Source organism: Pipistrellus hanaki, assembly GCF_964339955.1.
Source record: "Pipistrellus hanaki genome assembly, chromosome: 3".
Classification (NCBI taxonomy): domain Eukaryota; kingdom Metazoa; phylum Chordata; class Mammalia; order Chiroptera; family Vespertilionidae; genus Pipistrellus; species Pipistrellus hanaki.
The window spans coordinates 130,375,402-130,392,575 of NC_140505.1; the positions used below are offsets into that span (position 1 = coordinate 130,375,402).

Here is a 17,174-nt window from a genome sequence, read left to right on the forward strand (position 1 = left end):
GGCCAGCAGCCATTTCTGTTTGGATTTGTTTACCTTCCATAATTGAAACTTTGTAGCCTGGAGTGGAGGCCTAGGCTGGCCAGGGCTGCAGAAGCTTGGCTTCCTCCATTGCAGGGAAACCCAAGCCTCCCTCCTGCTCTCTGTGGCCTCAGCCATCTTGGTTGGGGTTAATTTGCATACTTGCTCTGACTGGTTGGTGGGTGTGGCTTGTGGGAATAGTGGAGTGATGGTTAATTTGCATATAATTCTTTTATTAGGTAGGATCATTTATTGTTGGACACCTACCAACAGAGCATTGGTTGAGTAAATTGTAGTCCATTTATGTATAAGACATTAAGCAGCCATTTAAAAAGATATAGCAGAAGTCTATTTGTTAGCAGAGAGATATATTTTTGATTATATGTAAAATGAGATGATTTTACCAAAAGATCGACTGCCTCCCAGATCTACCTGGTTGTTTACCGCCCCAGTCTCAGCAGCTTTAAAACTTTAATGGGCCCTGAATCACCAAAGAAGCCTATTAAATGCAGGTTTCAGGCCTCCTGCTTCGAGTTTAGGAGACGGGGTTCAGGGGCTGGCATTTTTACAAGGATCCAGGTGATTCCGACGTGGGAACGGCACTCCTCCCATTTCTACCTTAATTTACCGCGCTTCTCCTACTTCCTTCTCAACGCCTAGAGAACTTTGGGCACTTCTTGCCTGCTTTCTTGTGCCGTGTGGGTGTTGATGAAGCCTTCTGAATGGTAAGAGTTTTCCCAGTCTTCCCAGCCGAACCCGTCCGGCTCCCGGTGAGAGCACTGGGATTTGTGTCAAGCCCCACGTGAGTTCCTGAATACAGACACTGAAATACTTGGAACCCCGTTTTGTTTACTTTGTAACGAGGAGAAAAAGTCCCGGCACTTCAGAACTCTTAAGCACACCTGGTACTAGCAATAACCTTTCCAACCTTGATATAGAGAGAGAGAAAAAAAATCTTGTTTAAATTACCCTCACCTTGGCCAAAACCGGTTTGGCTCAGTGGTAGAGCATCGGTCTGCGGACTAAAAGGTCCCAGGTTCGATTCTGGTCAAGGGCATGTACATTAGTTGCAGGCACATCCCCTTTAGGGGGTGTGCAAGAGGCAGCTGGTTGATGTTTCTCTCTCATCGATGTTTCTAGCTCTCTATCTCTCTCCTTTCCTCTCTGTAAAATATCAATAAAATATATTAAAATAATAATAATAATAAATAAATAAATAAATAAATTACCCTCACCTTGGCAACCAGGCTGTGAAAAGTAAATCGTTTGTTCTTTTGTGCATTCATGTCTAAGCCAGACAGCCGGTGTTCATTGGAGAAGGTGGTCAGCGCCCTTCCCGAGGTTGGTCGCTCCTAAAGCTTTGTGTGACTATCTTCCGGATTTATCACTTGGTTTCCTCCTGAGACTTTGTGCCGCTGAGGTTTATTCAAGGTCAGTGTCTCCTCTTGCAGTTCACGTAGGGGCCATCTGTGCTAACGTGATGGGAAGTGAGTTTCCCATTAAAGTATTTCTTAGGTTTTATTGGCTTCTCTCCTTCCTTAAACCAAATAATACTGGCTCTCCGTACCAGGTCGGGGTTCTGTGTCTGACACTGTCCTCTGTGTAGCAGGCCAGCTGCCACAGAGGTAGGGTGATAAGTATAACCATTGGTAAATATTTCGTTGAGATGATTTTGACATTTTCCCTTACCTAGGAGGGGATTAGACTAAGGCAGGGGTCTTCAAACTACGGCCCGCGGGCCACATGCAGCCCCCAGGGGAGTCTGATCCTGCCCTCCAGGTTTTTTGGGCAGTGAGCGCAGCCGAGGTGTTACAGTAGGAATTAGTAGTTCATATAGTCCGGCCCTCCAGCTCTCTGAGGGACCGTGATCTGGCCCCCACTTTAAAAAGTTTGAGGACCCCTGGACTAAGGGGATCAGACGTCCCGCTTTTGGCGGGACAGTCCCGATTTCTAACAATTTGTCCCGCATCCCACGGCATTTTTAAAAAGTCCCGATTTTTGGAAAGATTCTTTTAAATCTTTTGGACTTTTTTAAAACTCAGCGGGACATGGGACAAATTGTTAAAAGTTGGGACTGTCTGGTCACCTTAGACTAGACCTTATTGTGTACAAACCTGTGATTGTCCTAGCTTTAAAAGCACGAAGCGCTACCTGAAAGCATTCCCCAGGAAGCCCCGAGAGCCCGGTTTGATAGCTCGCTTCTCAGGAAAAGTTCTTCCTTGCTTCCCGTGCGGATGTTAATTTTGGCTCCGGATGGCCTGCGAATCGGTGTTATGGGCCAATAGGAGGTGCTGGTTAATGAAATGGTTCTCGCGGATTGTCCTTCTCCGTATGGCACACTCAGAATCGTTCTTCAGAACTCTGTTCAGACATCGGATCTAAAACCAAGTCTTACATGCGCCCTTTCCTTGGAAAAAGCTAACCATTTCTTTTATTCGACATCCACCGCCATCAATACCTTTTCGCAACTGTTCCATGATCTTCTGTCACAGTCCAGTGTAATGATATGTTTGCATGTTGCTCTTGTCCACCGGGTCAGAAACTCCCTGGGTATAGAGTGTGACCTGCTTATCTGTACAGTCTAATCGCCTGGATAAATGCCTGGGGAAAGCGGTACTAAATAAGTGCAATGAACAAGTGGCATCAGTCAGATAAACTGCATTTTGGGGTTATTTTCTGAGGATTCCTGCAGTTACCAAATTTAAAGCTATCACCTTGTCATGACAGACTTCTCTAAAATATTGTTATAGTAAGAATAAATGCTGGAGCCCGAGCCCATTTGGCTCAGTGGGTGGAGTGTCAGTCTGCGGACTGGAGGGTCCCAGGTTCGATTCCAGTCAAGGGCGTGTATCTCAATTGAAGACTCCAGCCCTGGCCTTGGTCAGGGCACATGCAGGAGGCAACCAATTGATGTGTCTCACATCAATGTCTCTCTCTCTCTTTCTCTCTCTCTTTCTCTCTCTCTCTCTCCTTCTCTCTCTCCCTTTCTCTCTCTCTCTCTCTCTCTCTCTCTCTCTCTCTCTCTCTCTCTCTCTGTCTCCTTCTCTCCCTTTCTCTCCCCTCCCCTCCCCCCTTTCCTCCTTCCCTTCTACTCTCTCTAAAAGTCAATGGAAGAGTATCTTCAGATGAGAATTAACAATAATAACAACAAAAGGAATAAATTGTGCAAAAGATAAGTCCAACGTCTTCTGGCAGCTGTGTGTCCCTAGCCTGTGGGACCCCCGATTTAAGGAATAGAGCTGAAATTCTGCGGAAACCTGCTCTACATTAGCCCATTAGCTGCTGTTAAATTCCTTTCCTGGGCTCTTAAATTCCACAGAAGGCTTGGCTATCACAGATATTTGAACCATGTATAAATGTGATAGAATTCAAACACACAATCCCCAATCTCTAATTCTAAAATGTTTGCAGTAAAAGAGCCAGAGGACTATCGAATTGAAAGGGACCTCTTCCGTTTCCTGGTTAGGAAGCCGAGCCTCCTGAGGGGCCGTTTTCGCTAGTGGAAGGAGCGCCAGAATTGAAATCAAATCGGCAGGATTCTGGTCTTGGCTCTGGGGCTCAACTCATAGTCTCCTCCTGGCTGGCTGTGTGGTCATAAGCAGTTCACTTAATATGTTTTGAAGATCAGTGTTCTCATTTGTAAAGTTTGGTTAAAGACCCCCCTCGGTGAGTTTTGACAAGGGATGACCTGTGGGCTGGGGTATAGACCGTGATGCCTGCACAGAGCGAATCCCCAGAGACCGTAGTCTCTGTCCTTCCTGCCCACGTCACACCCTCTGACACAGTTGGGACCTAGAGGTATTGTTAGTAGGGATTATTAGGGTACGTTGTGGTTCCCAGTTTACAGGACTCCTTCACATCAATGATGCGCTTCACGGATACTCTGACAGTCGTATCAGCAAAGGAGTGTGTCCCACCAGCATATGAATACAAGAGTCAGTTCCTCACCTCAAGAACAAGCTCCCTTCTGAGTTACACGTTTAGCGGCTGTTGTTTTTTTTCTTTATCTTTTTCCCTTTCCTTGCCCTGAGAATCATGGCACCTTCCAGTGAACCATCAACTACAATTGAAGTTTGTGTAATAGTGTGAATTAGAAAGATACACACACACACACACACACACACACACATTAATAAAAGTTAATATGCAAATCTACCAAACAGCAGAATGATTGTCTGGACAACCTTCTGCTGACCACACTATGACACACACTGGCACCAGGCCAGACAAAGCGGTGTGATGTGATTGGTTGGGGGCCCCCCGCCATCACCCCATGAGGGTCCCACAGAGGGAGGCCCAGGCCACCCTCCGCGCAGCGATCAATCGCAGAGCCCCAGCCGGGTAAGCAGGGCCTCCCTCTGTGGGGCCCAGGCTACGTGACCAGGAGGTGCTGTGGCGGGTGGGTGGGGCCTCCCTCTGTGGGGTGTTCAGTCTGGGGGTCCCACAATTGATTGGCCCATAGAGGGAGGCACAGGTCACCGGCCAGCGATGCTGTGGCGGGTGTGAGGGGCTGGCCAGTGATCACCCGCAGAGGAAGGCCCAGGCCAGCCAAGCAATCGCACCCCACGCCTGTCCCCCGCAGAGGGAGGTGACCAGTGGCGGGGGTGGGGGGCAGTGCTGCACATGGCAAGCAGTGGCAGTGGCAGGAGTGGGGCCAGCTGCCTGCAGCCGATAGGAAAGCCCGGATAAGCCCCGATTGTAAGACAGGCCTGGGGACCCTACTCGATGGATTCTGGATTGCAAGAGGGTGCAGGCTGGGCTGAGGGACATTCCTCCAACACCCGTGCATAGATTTCATGCACCGGGCCTCTAGTATATCCTATATAATAAAGGTGTAATATGCAAATTAACCTTCATGCCCTCACAAGATGGCTGGCTACCAACAGGCTGGCAATGGGATTAGTGAGGGACAACCAAATGACTGAAGAAGCAGGCTTTATGAGGGGACCAGGCCGGCAGGGGGGTTAGTGAGGGATGACCAGGTTGGTGGGGGAGGGGAATTGGGGGCAATTAGGCTAGCAGGGGAGGCAATTGGGGGTGACCAGGCTGACAGGGGGGGCAGTAAGGGGTGACCAGGCCAGGGGGGGGGGGCAATTAGGAGAGACTTGGCCAGTGGGGGCACCATGAGGAGTGACCAGGCCAGTGGGAAGGAGGGGCAGTTGGGGGTAATTAGGCTGGCATGGGGGGCAGTGAGGGGAGACTAGGCTGGCAGGGGAGGCAGTTGGAGGTGACCAGGCCAGCAGGGGGTGGGGGGGTAGTAAGGGGAGACCAGGCGGGGGGTAGGGGGCTGTTAGGAGCAACCAGGCGGCATGGAGGGGCCAGTTGGGGGTGACTTGGCTGGCAGTTAGCGGCAACCAGGCAGGCAGGTGAGCGATTGGGAGCCAGCGGTCCAGCATTGTGAGAGGGATGTCCGACTGCCGATTTAGACCCAATCCCTAAACTGGCAGTCGGACATCCCCCAAGGGGTCCTGGATTGGAGAGGGTGTAGGCTAGGCTGAGAGGATACCCCTCTGCATGAATTTCATGCACCGGGCCTCTAGTATGTATATAAGCCTATGCAACCATCCGATCAGTAGCTATGACGTGCACTGACCACCAGGAGGTAGATGCTCCAATCGGTTGCTATGATGTACACTCACCACCAGGGGGCAGATGCTCAACACAGAAGCTGCTGAGCTGTGGTGACTTAGTAACTGCGTTTCTCGGGTGACACACCTGGAAGCAGAGAGGAGGGAGACTGATTCTGGGGTGCACCACCTGAGAATCACCCCCTCACAATGCAGGACCGTCGGGGGATGTCAGAGAGCCGGTTTGGGCCCGATCGCTGCAGGCCAGGCCGAGGGACCCCACCGGTGCACGACTCTGTGCACCTGGCCGCCAGTTTCCTATAAGGCACTAGAAATTCAGCGCAGAGCATATGATAAGCATTTTGGAAAAATGAGATCTATGTCACCTAACAAATCTTCAGGGTTTTTTTGTTTGTTTTTTAAAAAAATATATTTTTATTTATTTCAGAGAGGAAAGGAGAGGGAGAGAGAGATAGAAACATCAATGATGAGAGAATCATTGATCAGCTGCCTCCTGCACACCCCCCACCGGGGACCGAGTCTGCCCACTGGGCATGTGCCCTGACTGTAATCGAACCTGGGACCTTTCAGTCTGCAGGCCAACACTCTTATCCACTGAGCCAAACCAGCTAGGGCTAGCCTTCAGTTTTTAAATATCACATTGTGAAACAGTAAGTTACACATTTGTGTGAAGTGCAGGGTCTGGGCTGGCAGTACCCTGGGGCCCTTCAAGCCTGGCGGTGCTCGTCGCGAACTGCAGCATCACGGAGCTTTAATTGGGGGCAGCGGTGGTTTCCCTTGGTCATTCTCCCAGAGTCCACGTGTCATTCTTAAAGACAACTTATTTTCCGGTCTTTTTCTTCCCTATAAAGGCAGAAACCTGTGGGTTCTTGTCGTGGGACGCTCACCAAGGGAACACAGAATCGGGATTCCAGAGTTCAAGTACGTGGCCAATATGCACGGAGATGAGGTATGTATGGGGCCTGCATAGGTGAACTGTCACCACAGAAACTCCGCTCAGGTCTTTTGAGCTCTGCCTAAGTGCCAAGGGGCAGCATAAACTACAGCAAAGAACCTGGAAAGGCCTTCCTGTGGGGCCTTCGGAGAGAATTAAGCAGCCGGGGCCCAGCAGCCATCGCAGGCATTTGGTTGTGTACCCGGTGTCCTGCGAGGGCGACGAGAGCTGCTGTTGTGTCGGGTCTGGAAGACCAGCCGTGCCCGGACTCAACTGCCAGCCCAGGCCCTGAGCACCTTCCGGGGTCGACCCGCCCCTCCCCCCACAACCCCATCAGCAACAAGGTGACCCAGCAAAGGAGCTATATTTTGTTTTCAACTCCAAGCAATCCGAAGATCCCAAATCGCTATTCAAACTCATAATATCACTTTTTTTAATACGCTTGTCACTTGCTCTTCATCTAATACTCAAATGTTTTCTGTGCTCAAGTTTAGACAATCCAAGTCAGGGTTCTCTCATAGCCACCATTCTACAAACACTCTAAAATTCCATAATGCTCTGTCTCTTTTCCAACTTAGCAGGGATAAACTCTATTTTTATTTTGTTTGTTTTTTGTTGTTTTATTTATTTTATATTTTGCAGAATATCCCTTTACTACTCCTACCTGCCCTGCCATTCTTGCTAGGCATTTGAAAATGCTCACTGCTATTTCTCGCCCTACATCTCAGAGTATTTTAAGAATGTGACAGCTGGCCCTAGCTGGTTTGGCTCAGACTGAAAAGTCCCAGGTTCGATTCCAGTCAAGGGCACATGCCCAGGCTACAGGCTCAATCCCCAGTATGGGGCCCACAGGAGGCAGCCGAGCAATGAATCCCTCTCATCATTGATGCTTCTATCTCTCCTTCCCTTTCTGAAATCAATATATTGTAAAATTAATTAATATTTTTTTTAAAAAGAACCTGACAACTGTAATAGTTTTTGTTCGCCAGGACTTCATACAACTAGGCAGTCAGATGGAAGGCAGACAGTTTCTAGTCATCGCATTCAAGAAAGTTTACGTAGGAATAATGTGTAACACCCTGTAAAGTGCACTTAATGTTAAGGAATGTCAAAGTAAGTGCATATCCAGTAAGTGTAACCGGCAGGCTTGTTAAAACCCTTCTGAAGTTGCAATCGTGTGGGTGGCACGCTCTCATCAAATGCTGAGCTTCCTGTGGCGGCTCACCCCGCCCCGAACCCGGGCTCACAGGGACAGGACACGCGCACGCACGCAGGCATGCTGCCCAACCTGTCCTGCCGCAGACGGCCCTTCTCGAATCTGCAGCTACATGCAAACACTTGCCTCCAAGAAAGGGGCTGACCTTTGACCCTGCCTTGTAGTTGGGTGGAAGGTCATCCCTCTGTGACTTTTTAAGCATCATGGGCTGTGCTTTAAAAGGCTTAGTATCGCTGGGAGTCTGACCAAAGTTGTTTTTAATAAAACAACCATTCATTATAGACAGCAGCCCAGAGTTCCTTTGCCTTTTGCTATCTGGCCTATTGATCAAGGTCCCGTGCAATCCATTTTTCATAAGAGACACATGACACCCATTGGCTTCAGTTGTTAGTTATTACTGAATTCCTGACATTTCAGAGGTTGCAGCCTGTTGATCCAAAATTAATTCTCTGGACCCAGAATTAATTCTCTAGACCCAGAATTAATTCTCTGGACCCAGACTTCCAAAGGTAAGCAAGAGTCCTTTCCCTCGCTCACCTCTGACTGTGCTCATTCCTTCCATGCACTTTCCAAAACATCTGGCATCTTTTCTGCAGGCAGTCAGCGAACCCCATCAGATCAGGCTCTCCGGTCCACTTTGGTCTGAGGACTGAGACCAGGCAGGGGAACGTCCCAGGATGTTTTGGAGTGAGGACCTGAAGTCCTGTTACCCCCTGTGTGTCCCCACTGGGAACAGTGTTTGCGGGCGCTAGGGGCCATTGAGAACTTGTTATTCTGACATTGAGATCTTGCCTGTTCGGCCCTTCTGGTGCCACTAGGATCGGGGGGACGTGGTGGCTTAACCCAGGAGCAGAGGAGTCACTTGAGGTTGAGGTCTATCACTTGACTCATCCTTCTTCTCCCAGATCTTTTGTAATTGAAAGAACATTTCAGCCGAAACCGGTTTGGCTCAGTGGTAGAACATTGGTCTGTGGACTGAAAGGTCCCAGGTTCGATTCCAGTCAGGGGCATGTACATTGGTTGGGGGCACATCCCCGGTGGGGGGTGTGCAGGAGGCAGCTGGTTGATGTTTCTCTTTCATCGACGTTTCTAGCCCTCTACCTCTCTCCCTTCCTCTCTGTAAAAAGAAAATCAATAAAAATAAATATAAAATAAAAAATAAAAAAGAAAGAAAGAACATTTCAAAACCCACTATTAAAAAGCACCGTAATCCACATCTTAGGGCAGTGGTCCCTAACCTTCTTTGGATGGAGTCTTACTCTTCTGCACAGACTGTGAATGCTAACTTCGGGGATTGTGCTTCTCCAAGGAGTTGTGGGCCCCGTGTGGAGACCCCAGCAGGGGCACATGTGCACGGAGTAGTGTGGTGGACAGAACTAACCTCATTGTTATAAAATGTTTCCTCTTGCCTGGCTGGTGTGGCTCAGTAGTTGAGTGCCAACCTATGAACCAGGAGGTCGATCAACCTCTGAGCCACGCCAGCCAGGCTGGCTGCCCCTTTGTTCTCCCCACTCCGCACCCCCAGCCCTGACTGCAGCGAAGTCACACTGGGTAGCTAACTGACATTGGATAAGGTGTTGTCAGCTGATGTGCATGCTGCTTCAGAACATGGGAGAACACTTCTGAGTTTCTACCTTTCTCATTTTAATGAGACTAGCAGGTGTTGCTCCACCCAGTCTGACCTTCCTTGCACATCCTTTGGGGTGGTGCATGGGAGAAGCCCTGATTCTAGGCTTACTTTATGCAAACGCCTACGTGGCAGTGCTGCCACACCTGAAGTCTACGAATTGTTTTTAATCGTGAGGGATGATGCAGCGCGCACTGAGTGTCTGGGCCACTCTCTCACTCCAGATAGTCCCAGTGTTTGGGGGCGGGGCCTTTGCCTCCGTGCCCTGTCCCTCCACCTCATTCTGCTCCTGGCTGGCTTTGTAGTAAACTGTAACCTCATATCTACAATCAGCTCTGCTGAGAACTGGGACCACTAACACCCACAGCCTAAACGGGGTGCAGGAGAGAAGCTGGGAAATCGCTGCTGCCTCCTCCCCCCACCCCCACCCCTGTTCTGTGCCTATCTTCTATCCCACTTTATAAAAACCTTTGTAGAAAAAGATGTTATACTTGGGTAATCTCCAGACTGCTAAGACATGTCTAATTCCTCTCTAATACAGATGGTAAAGTGAAGCCTGACCATGCGCTTAAAAAGTTGGGTGCCAGTAGATTGAAAACTAATCCAGTCATAGGCAAAGCACAGGTCAGAGGCTGGGTTCACAAGGGCCCTTGACCTCAGGGCCCGTGTTCATAAGTAGTATTGTGGTCGATGTTCAATATGCGTTTGTTAAGCTTAACTGCATTACCAATTCTGATTTTTTTGGGGCGGCGGGTGGGAGTTAAAACTTCTGTTTCTTAGACATCAATGCATTTTTTTTTTTTTTTTTACTATGATGGTTTATTCGGGTATAGACTTTTGAAATATCCATGTCACACTTAGAATTTCACATTTGGTGGCATTCATTTATATAATTAATTGTATTCCAGGTATACCGGTTGAAGGGGAAAACAGTCCCTGCATAATAGTGACCCTATTTTTCAACTTTAAAGACAAGTGATTTTCACACGCTCTCTAGAGGTGAGACAGCGTATGAGATGCAGTTGGTGTGTCTCACAGGTTTGCGTTTGGAGGATGTGCTCCTGTTTCCCTGAACAACAGGACATACTGCCTGACGCCGTGCCTGCCCGGACGGTCTGGGCTGTGTGGGCAGCTTGCAGTAGAGATTCCAAACTTAGTAAAACAAAACAGAAGCTTAAAGCGTTAGCGCTTGTCCTTCCAAATGCCACTTCCCACGTTTTCCCTCCACCCCTATCCCAGATGGCAGCAACGTGTCCTCAGTTTTGCAGTGTGGCTTTGGATAATTAGTTCTTTTTGTTTTTTGTTTTTGTTTGTTTGTTTGTTTGGTTTTATTGTTGTTAATCCTCACCCAAGGATATTTTTCCATTGACTTTTAGAGAGAGTGGAAGGAAGGGGAGAGATACAAACATCGATGTGAAAGAGACACATCCGATGGTTGCCTCCCACACGTGTCCCAACCAGGGTCAGGGATCAAGACTGCGACCGAGGTACTTGCCTTTGCCCGAAATCAAACCCAGGACACTTCAGGCTGAGGGCCAACACTCTATCCACTGAGCCAAACCAGCCAGGGCTAAATCTTCTTTTTGGACTTAGACAGAACTAATCTTTACTCCAAATGAAGTGTCTCCTCCCCTTTTTGGTGAGGCGGGGCTGGGTGAGCAGAAATCCTGAGCCTTCGGCATGAGCAGAACTGTTAGCCCCACCCCCATGAAATTTGTTCAATATTGAAAACCCTTCAAAGGAGGGAAGTAACTTGAGCATTTGTATGTCTCCCCTCGCTAAGGGACGGAAGTGCTCATCTTTCCAGAAAATTCCTCTTTGGCACAGTTTTGACCTTGGAACAGACTTGTCAACAGTCGTTTTTGGGTCCATGATATACCAGGAGCTGGGTAAGATCCCAGGGCCACCCAGAAAGCAAGCAGGATCCCTGCCCCCCGGCCGAGATGGCGGAGTGGGGGCAGGGTGGCCAGTCAGGGTCGGTCAGGCCACCGCGCCTGTGTGAGCTGGGTTGGGATAGCACACAGGTGCAGGGCTGTGGGACCACATAGGCTGGGCGGCCGGGCAAAGGTGTGCCAGAGAGTCATCGTTAGGCTAGTTGACGAGGATTTAGGTAATCAATCGTCAATTAAATCTGTAGCACCGCTGTGGCACCTCAGAGCTCTCAGGGTAGCATTTCCCAAACAGACTCCAGCATGGGAGAGCTCATGTTGGTTCATGAGCTCTCACACGGCACTGCCTGTGTCATGGGTTGCTCCTAAAAAAATGATTACATTGGTTATAAACATTCTTGAAAGAGCTCAAACGCTCAGTTTTATCTGTCTGTCTAGTGAATTCCAGCATGACCGAATCGAATGAAAACGGGTGGGGCATTATTTTGTTTTCTGTGTTATGGCCGGTTCAACGGCCGGATGAGCTCTGAGGGAAAGGCTCCCGGAGCTGTTGTGTTCAGCCTTTCACTTTCTTTTCTTTTTTTTTCTTTTTCTTTTAAAATATATTTTGTTGATTTTTTACAGAGAGGAAGGGAGAGGGAGAGAGAGGTAGAAACATAGATGAGGAAAAAACATCAATCAGCTGCCTCCTGCACACCCCCTACTGGGGATGTGCCTGCAGCCAAGGTACATGCCCTTGACCAGAATTGAACCTGGGATCCTTGAGTCCCCAGGTCAACACTTTATCCACTGAGCAACCTAATTAGGGCTTGCTTTCTTAATTAGGGATTCTCTCCTTAAGTCCACCCTCCCCCGAAGGAAGTGAGCGACTGAATGAAAGGCTGCTTAAGCTACTCGACACTGTTTTGACCACATTCTTTCTTAATATTTGTACTCTCTAAGGTTTCATATTCAAAGACTTAATTTTAAGTGAAGGGAAGTTTATACATAAAACATGAGTGTTTGAGACATTTATATTAAAGTTGGGAAGAATTGATTTGAATATTATTTGGCATAAATCAACTGTTACAGAGGCAGCAAAGATATGGCCCAACCAAAAAAAAAAAAAAAAAAGAGAGGACTTTGTATAACTCACTCTGAAATTTCATCTGTTTACCTCAGCATTTCTTTTTAAATCATCTGACTCTTTGTTAGCGTTTTATTGTGTTTCCAAGATTTTTATTTACCCTCTGCAGTGAAGAACTTGTGGTTTGTTTTGGCATATGGAGACAAACAGAAAAATCATGATTTTTTTCCCCCCTCCAGTAACATAGATTTTCTTTCATTTAAAAGGGAAACTAAAGGCCTGGCCAGTGTTGCTCAGTGGTTGGAATGTCGACCTATGAACCAGGAGGTCATGATTCGATTCCCAGTCAGAACACAGGTCCAGGTTTCCAGCCCGATCCTGAGTAGAGGGCATGTGGGAGGCAGCCAATCAATGATTCCCTCTCATCATTGATGTCTCCCTCTCTCTCTCTCTCTCTCTCTCTTTCTCTCTCTCTCTCTCTCTCTCTCTCTCTCTCTCTCTCTCTCTCTCTCTCTCTCTCTCTCTGAAATTAATAAAAACTGTTGTTGTTTTTAAATAAAATGAAAGTCCCCAGCCCACTCCCGCTGGTTTTAGGGCAGCCAGTAGACAGCCCATGGAGGTTACTTCCAAAAGTGCTTGAGTTTCCAAAACACAGAATTGGAAACCCAGGGTATGACTCGTTTGACTTTTCTGGTTATTAGTTTGTAAGGACTTTTTCAAGTGACAATTTTTATTGTAAAAACTGAAATCACACTAGGGGGGAAAGATAGAAACTAGTAGGAAGAAACTGAAGTCAGAGTTAAATATTTCCGCTCTGAATTTCATGGCTATCTGTGAATAAATAATTTGCATATGCCAAATGTTCTTAGTCCCAATTCTTTTGTGTTTATTCATTGGGATAAAAAAAAGTGGTCTCTTTCTTGCTTGCCAGTGAGGAGCAGGAAGGAATTGCTCATCCTTGGTCCCAGCGATGAATCCCCACAGTGGGGTGGTAAAGGGAGCACCTGATCTTATGGAAGAAGCAGACATTCCTCACTCAGAAACAGGCTCCTTGAAGCCAGGCTTACAGGGAGAGACCAATAATAAAATCTCTCCATAATAAGGCTAAAATGTGAATTACTTCTTAAAAGAAATCTCTTCCTTGGGAATTGTAAAGCAAGATCTCTTCACCAATCCTTGGTGCATAAGATGGTTTTAGGCGGATGTGATGACCATTCTATTTTCAGAGTCATGCTTTTATTTTATTTTTAATTTTAATTAATCCTCACCCAAGGATGTTTTTCCACTGATTTTTAGAGAGAGTGGAAGAGTGAGAAAGACATAAAGAGAAACATCGATGTGAGAGAGACACATCGATTGGTTGCCTCCTGCATGCTCCCTGGCTCCCTGACCAGGGCCAGGGACCAAGCCTGCAACCGAGGTATGTACCCTTGGTTAGACTAAAAACCGGGACGTTCAGTTCATAGGCTGATGCTCTATTCACTGAGCCAAAACTGGCTAGTGCTTTTATTGAAATATGCATTAGAAACAAATGTAGCAAAATGGTAGTGACACAGTTTTTCCGTTATTTTAATTTATTTTGACATTCAATATTTTGTATTAGTTTCAGGTGTACAGCAATATTTCTAGTACCCACCTGGCAGCATAGATAGTTATTATAATATTATTAGCTATATTCCCTGTGCTGTACTGCATATCCTCATGACTATTTGTAGCTATCATTTGTACTTTTTCACTCAGATCCCCAGGCCCCCATCCCTCTGGCGACCTCAGTCTGTTCTCTGTATCTATCAGTCTGTTTCTGTTTTGTTGGCTCATATATTTTGCTCTTTGGATTCCACATGCATATAAGTGAAATAATATGGTATTTGTTTTTCCTTTTTAAAAATATTTATTGACATTATTGGGGTGACATTGGTCCACATGAACATACAGGTTTCAGGTGTGGGTTGCTGTGTTACAGGATCTGTATATTGTGCCATGTGCCCACCATCCAAAGTGAAATATTCTCCTCTCTCCATATATTAGGACCCCATCCCTCCACCCCCCACCTCTGGCAATATATTTGTTTTCTGTGACTTATTTCACTTAGCATAATACCCTCTAGGCCCAGCCATACTGTCGCAAATGGTAATACTTCATTCTTTTTATATATATATATATATATATATATATATATATATATAGCTTCTTTATCCACTGGTCTATCAGTTGGGTCACTTCCATAGCTTGGCTATTGTAAATAATGCTGCAGTGAACACTGGGGTGCATATATTCTTTCAGATTAGTGTTTTGGGTTCACTCTAATTCCCTTTTTTAAAGTAACTTATTTACAGGTGGGTCTTTTTTAAATTAACTTTTAAAAGAACTTCTACAAATGAACAATTTCCTGAACACCCGTGGTTGACTGTCACTCGCCAGAGGCTCCGTGTGCTTGGGAAACAGGGGTCTCTCTCACAGCTGGTTTGGTAACATTTACCACGTGTGGAGTGCCCTGCTGGGGATTCCAACTGCTCTCTGACCTAATGATGTCCCCCTTCCCCACATGCAGACTGTAGGGCGGGAACTGCTGCTCCATTTAATTGACTATCTCGTAACCAATGACGGAAAAGACTTTGAAATCACCCGTCTAATCAATAGTACCCGGATACACATCATGCCTTCCATGAACCCAGATGGATTCGAAGCTGTCAAAAAGCCTGACTGTTTTAACACTAATGGAAGGTAAGGATGGGCTAGTCGATCTTTATTTAAGATAAAACAAAATATGCCGAGACCGGTTTGGCTCAGTGGATAGAGCGTCGGCCTGCGGACTGAAAGGTCCCGGGTTCGATTCCGATCAAGGGCATGTACCTTGGTTGCGGGCACATCCCCAGTGGGGGGTGTGCAAGAGGCAGCTGATCAATGATTCTCTCTATCCCTCTCTCTTCCTCTCTGTAAAAAAATCAATAAAATATATTTAAGGGGGGGAAAAAAGATAAAACAAAATAACAAAAAGCTCCCTACCCCGTAAGAGCGTCCCTGGGCCCTGTGCGAGGAGAGGGAACCACCTTGGAGCCGGTGCCACATCCCCGCCGCGCTGAGAACTCCCCAGGGCTGCCTGCCGGCGGCCTTCAGGATGGAAAGGGAAATCCGAATGTGGCTGCTTTCCTCCTGTGCCCTCCTTCCTGCTCCATCCGCCGCTCCTCCTCCCTCCCCTGCTTCAGCGGGTTTGAGGCCCCTAACGATGCCCATGTCACCTGGCTCTTTACTCCCAGAGCAGCATCTCCAACGTCCAAACTGCCAGCTCCCTGTCCATCGCTTTCTTCATTGTTAAACCCCAGGGCCCCGCACAGCGCGAGGCCCTCAACAAGTACCTCTGGATGTATTAAGCCAGGACAAGAACTAATAACAGCAAAAAGAAGATGAGTCTTACAGTATTTTTGTTTTTAAGTGAACAGATCCTCAAGATGATTTTTTTTCCTTCATCGTAAAACAAAGTAGGAAGCTGAGAACCGGGTCACGTGGCCCTTTCTCTTCTTATCACCTCCCAGTTCACAACGCTGGCATCTCTTCGCAGCCAGCATTCTTTCAGGCCCGCAGCTGGGGTCATGGCTTTGAAGCCTCGGCACCATCTTCTTTGTGCTGTTAGCCTTTTTGTGGAAAAATCAGCTTCATCCGCCCACCTTAGCCACTCCGCTTCCTGTCCCAGCGCCGAGGTCCCCGGCCTTCTAGCCCCAGCCCTCTCGCCCCGGGTCACTCTGAGGCTGGTGCTGCCACACTCATAGGCAGTCCGGCGGATTGTCGGAACATTCGCCATGTCTGCGAGAGCACTGTCAGGGTGGAAAGTAGTGTTTCTGACTTAAACAGTTTATTTGGTTTCCACTCGGGCAGTTTGGAATTTCTCAAATGTCTGATGTACATTTATATTCGTGCAACTAAAAGTTTGGTTGCTTCTACCCAAAATAAGTAGAATCTCACCATGTGACCCCCTTCGAGGTTTTCTAGCATATTTACACATGGCCAGTCCCCTTCCCAAGTAGCACTTTCCAGAGGTTTCTGTTATCAAATACTTTGTAACAAACCAACATATTAGGACTTAAAGCAAGCTCTTTTTTACTGACTCTCAGTTCTGTATGTTAGGGATTTGGGCAGCACAGTGGAGAGGAGGGTGGTTGAGCGCCGGGCCACGGTGTCCGGGCCTCCGCTGGGGTCTGGCTGAGACCACTAACGTGGGACCACACGTCTGGAGTCTCACTTCGATGGTCACCTGGGTTCCTCACGCCTCTGTGTGGACTCTCCAGAGGCTAACGTTGGGATCTCGGGATTCCCAATGGGGTGGAAAGAGCAACAGCCCCCAAATGGAGACACTCAAACCTCTGCTTACATCCCAGTAGCTACTGGTCCTGCTGGTGAGAGCAAGTCCCAGGAGAGGGGGCTGCGAAGTGTGTGAGTGCCGGGTGTGGCTCATTGGAGGCGCCATGGCAACCGCCCACCGCCCCTGCACTCACTGGGAAAATCCCCTGGAGCCCAAAAAAACGTTTACGCGAATCCTCTCCCGCACATGCCATCAGTAAACCCCCAAAAATTCTTTCTTTTAAAGGGAAAATAATAACTTCTACGACCTGAACAGAAATTTCCCCGATGGTTTTGAATTTAATAATGAATCGAGGCAGCCTGAAACTGTGGCCGTCATGGAGTGGCTGAAAACGGAGACGTTTGTCCTCTCAGCAAACCTCCATGGCGGAGCCCTGGTGGCCAGTTACCCATTCGATAACGGCGTTTCAGGTAAGCAAACCGGGCTGGCCCTGGCTGCCTGAGCCCGGAGTGGAACTGTGAACTCTGCCTCTGAATGGG

The 17,174-nt window shown here is 47.7% G+C and overlaps 1 protein-coding gene across 2 annotated transcripts in view; it reads left to right on the forward strand.

Annotated features, from left to right (window-relative positions):
• CPM (carboxypeptidase M) overlaps positions 1 to 17,174 on the forward strand; it is a 74,497-nt gene that overhangs the window by 38,248 nt on the left and 19,075 nt on the right. For both annotated transcript variants that reach the window (XM_084878919.1, XM_084878918.1), the window contains exons 3-5: positions 6,458 to 6,555; positions 14,890 to 15,062; positions 16,921 to 17,105. In XM_084878919.1, the coding sequence (XP_084735045.1) occupies positions 6,458 to 6,555; positions 14,890 to 15,062; positions 16,921 to 17,105 (456 nt within the window). The remainder of the gene's footprint in view (positions 1 to 6,457; positions 6,556 to 14,889; positions 15,063 to 16,920; positions 17,106 to 17,174) is intronic.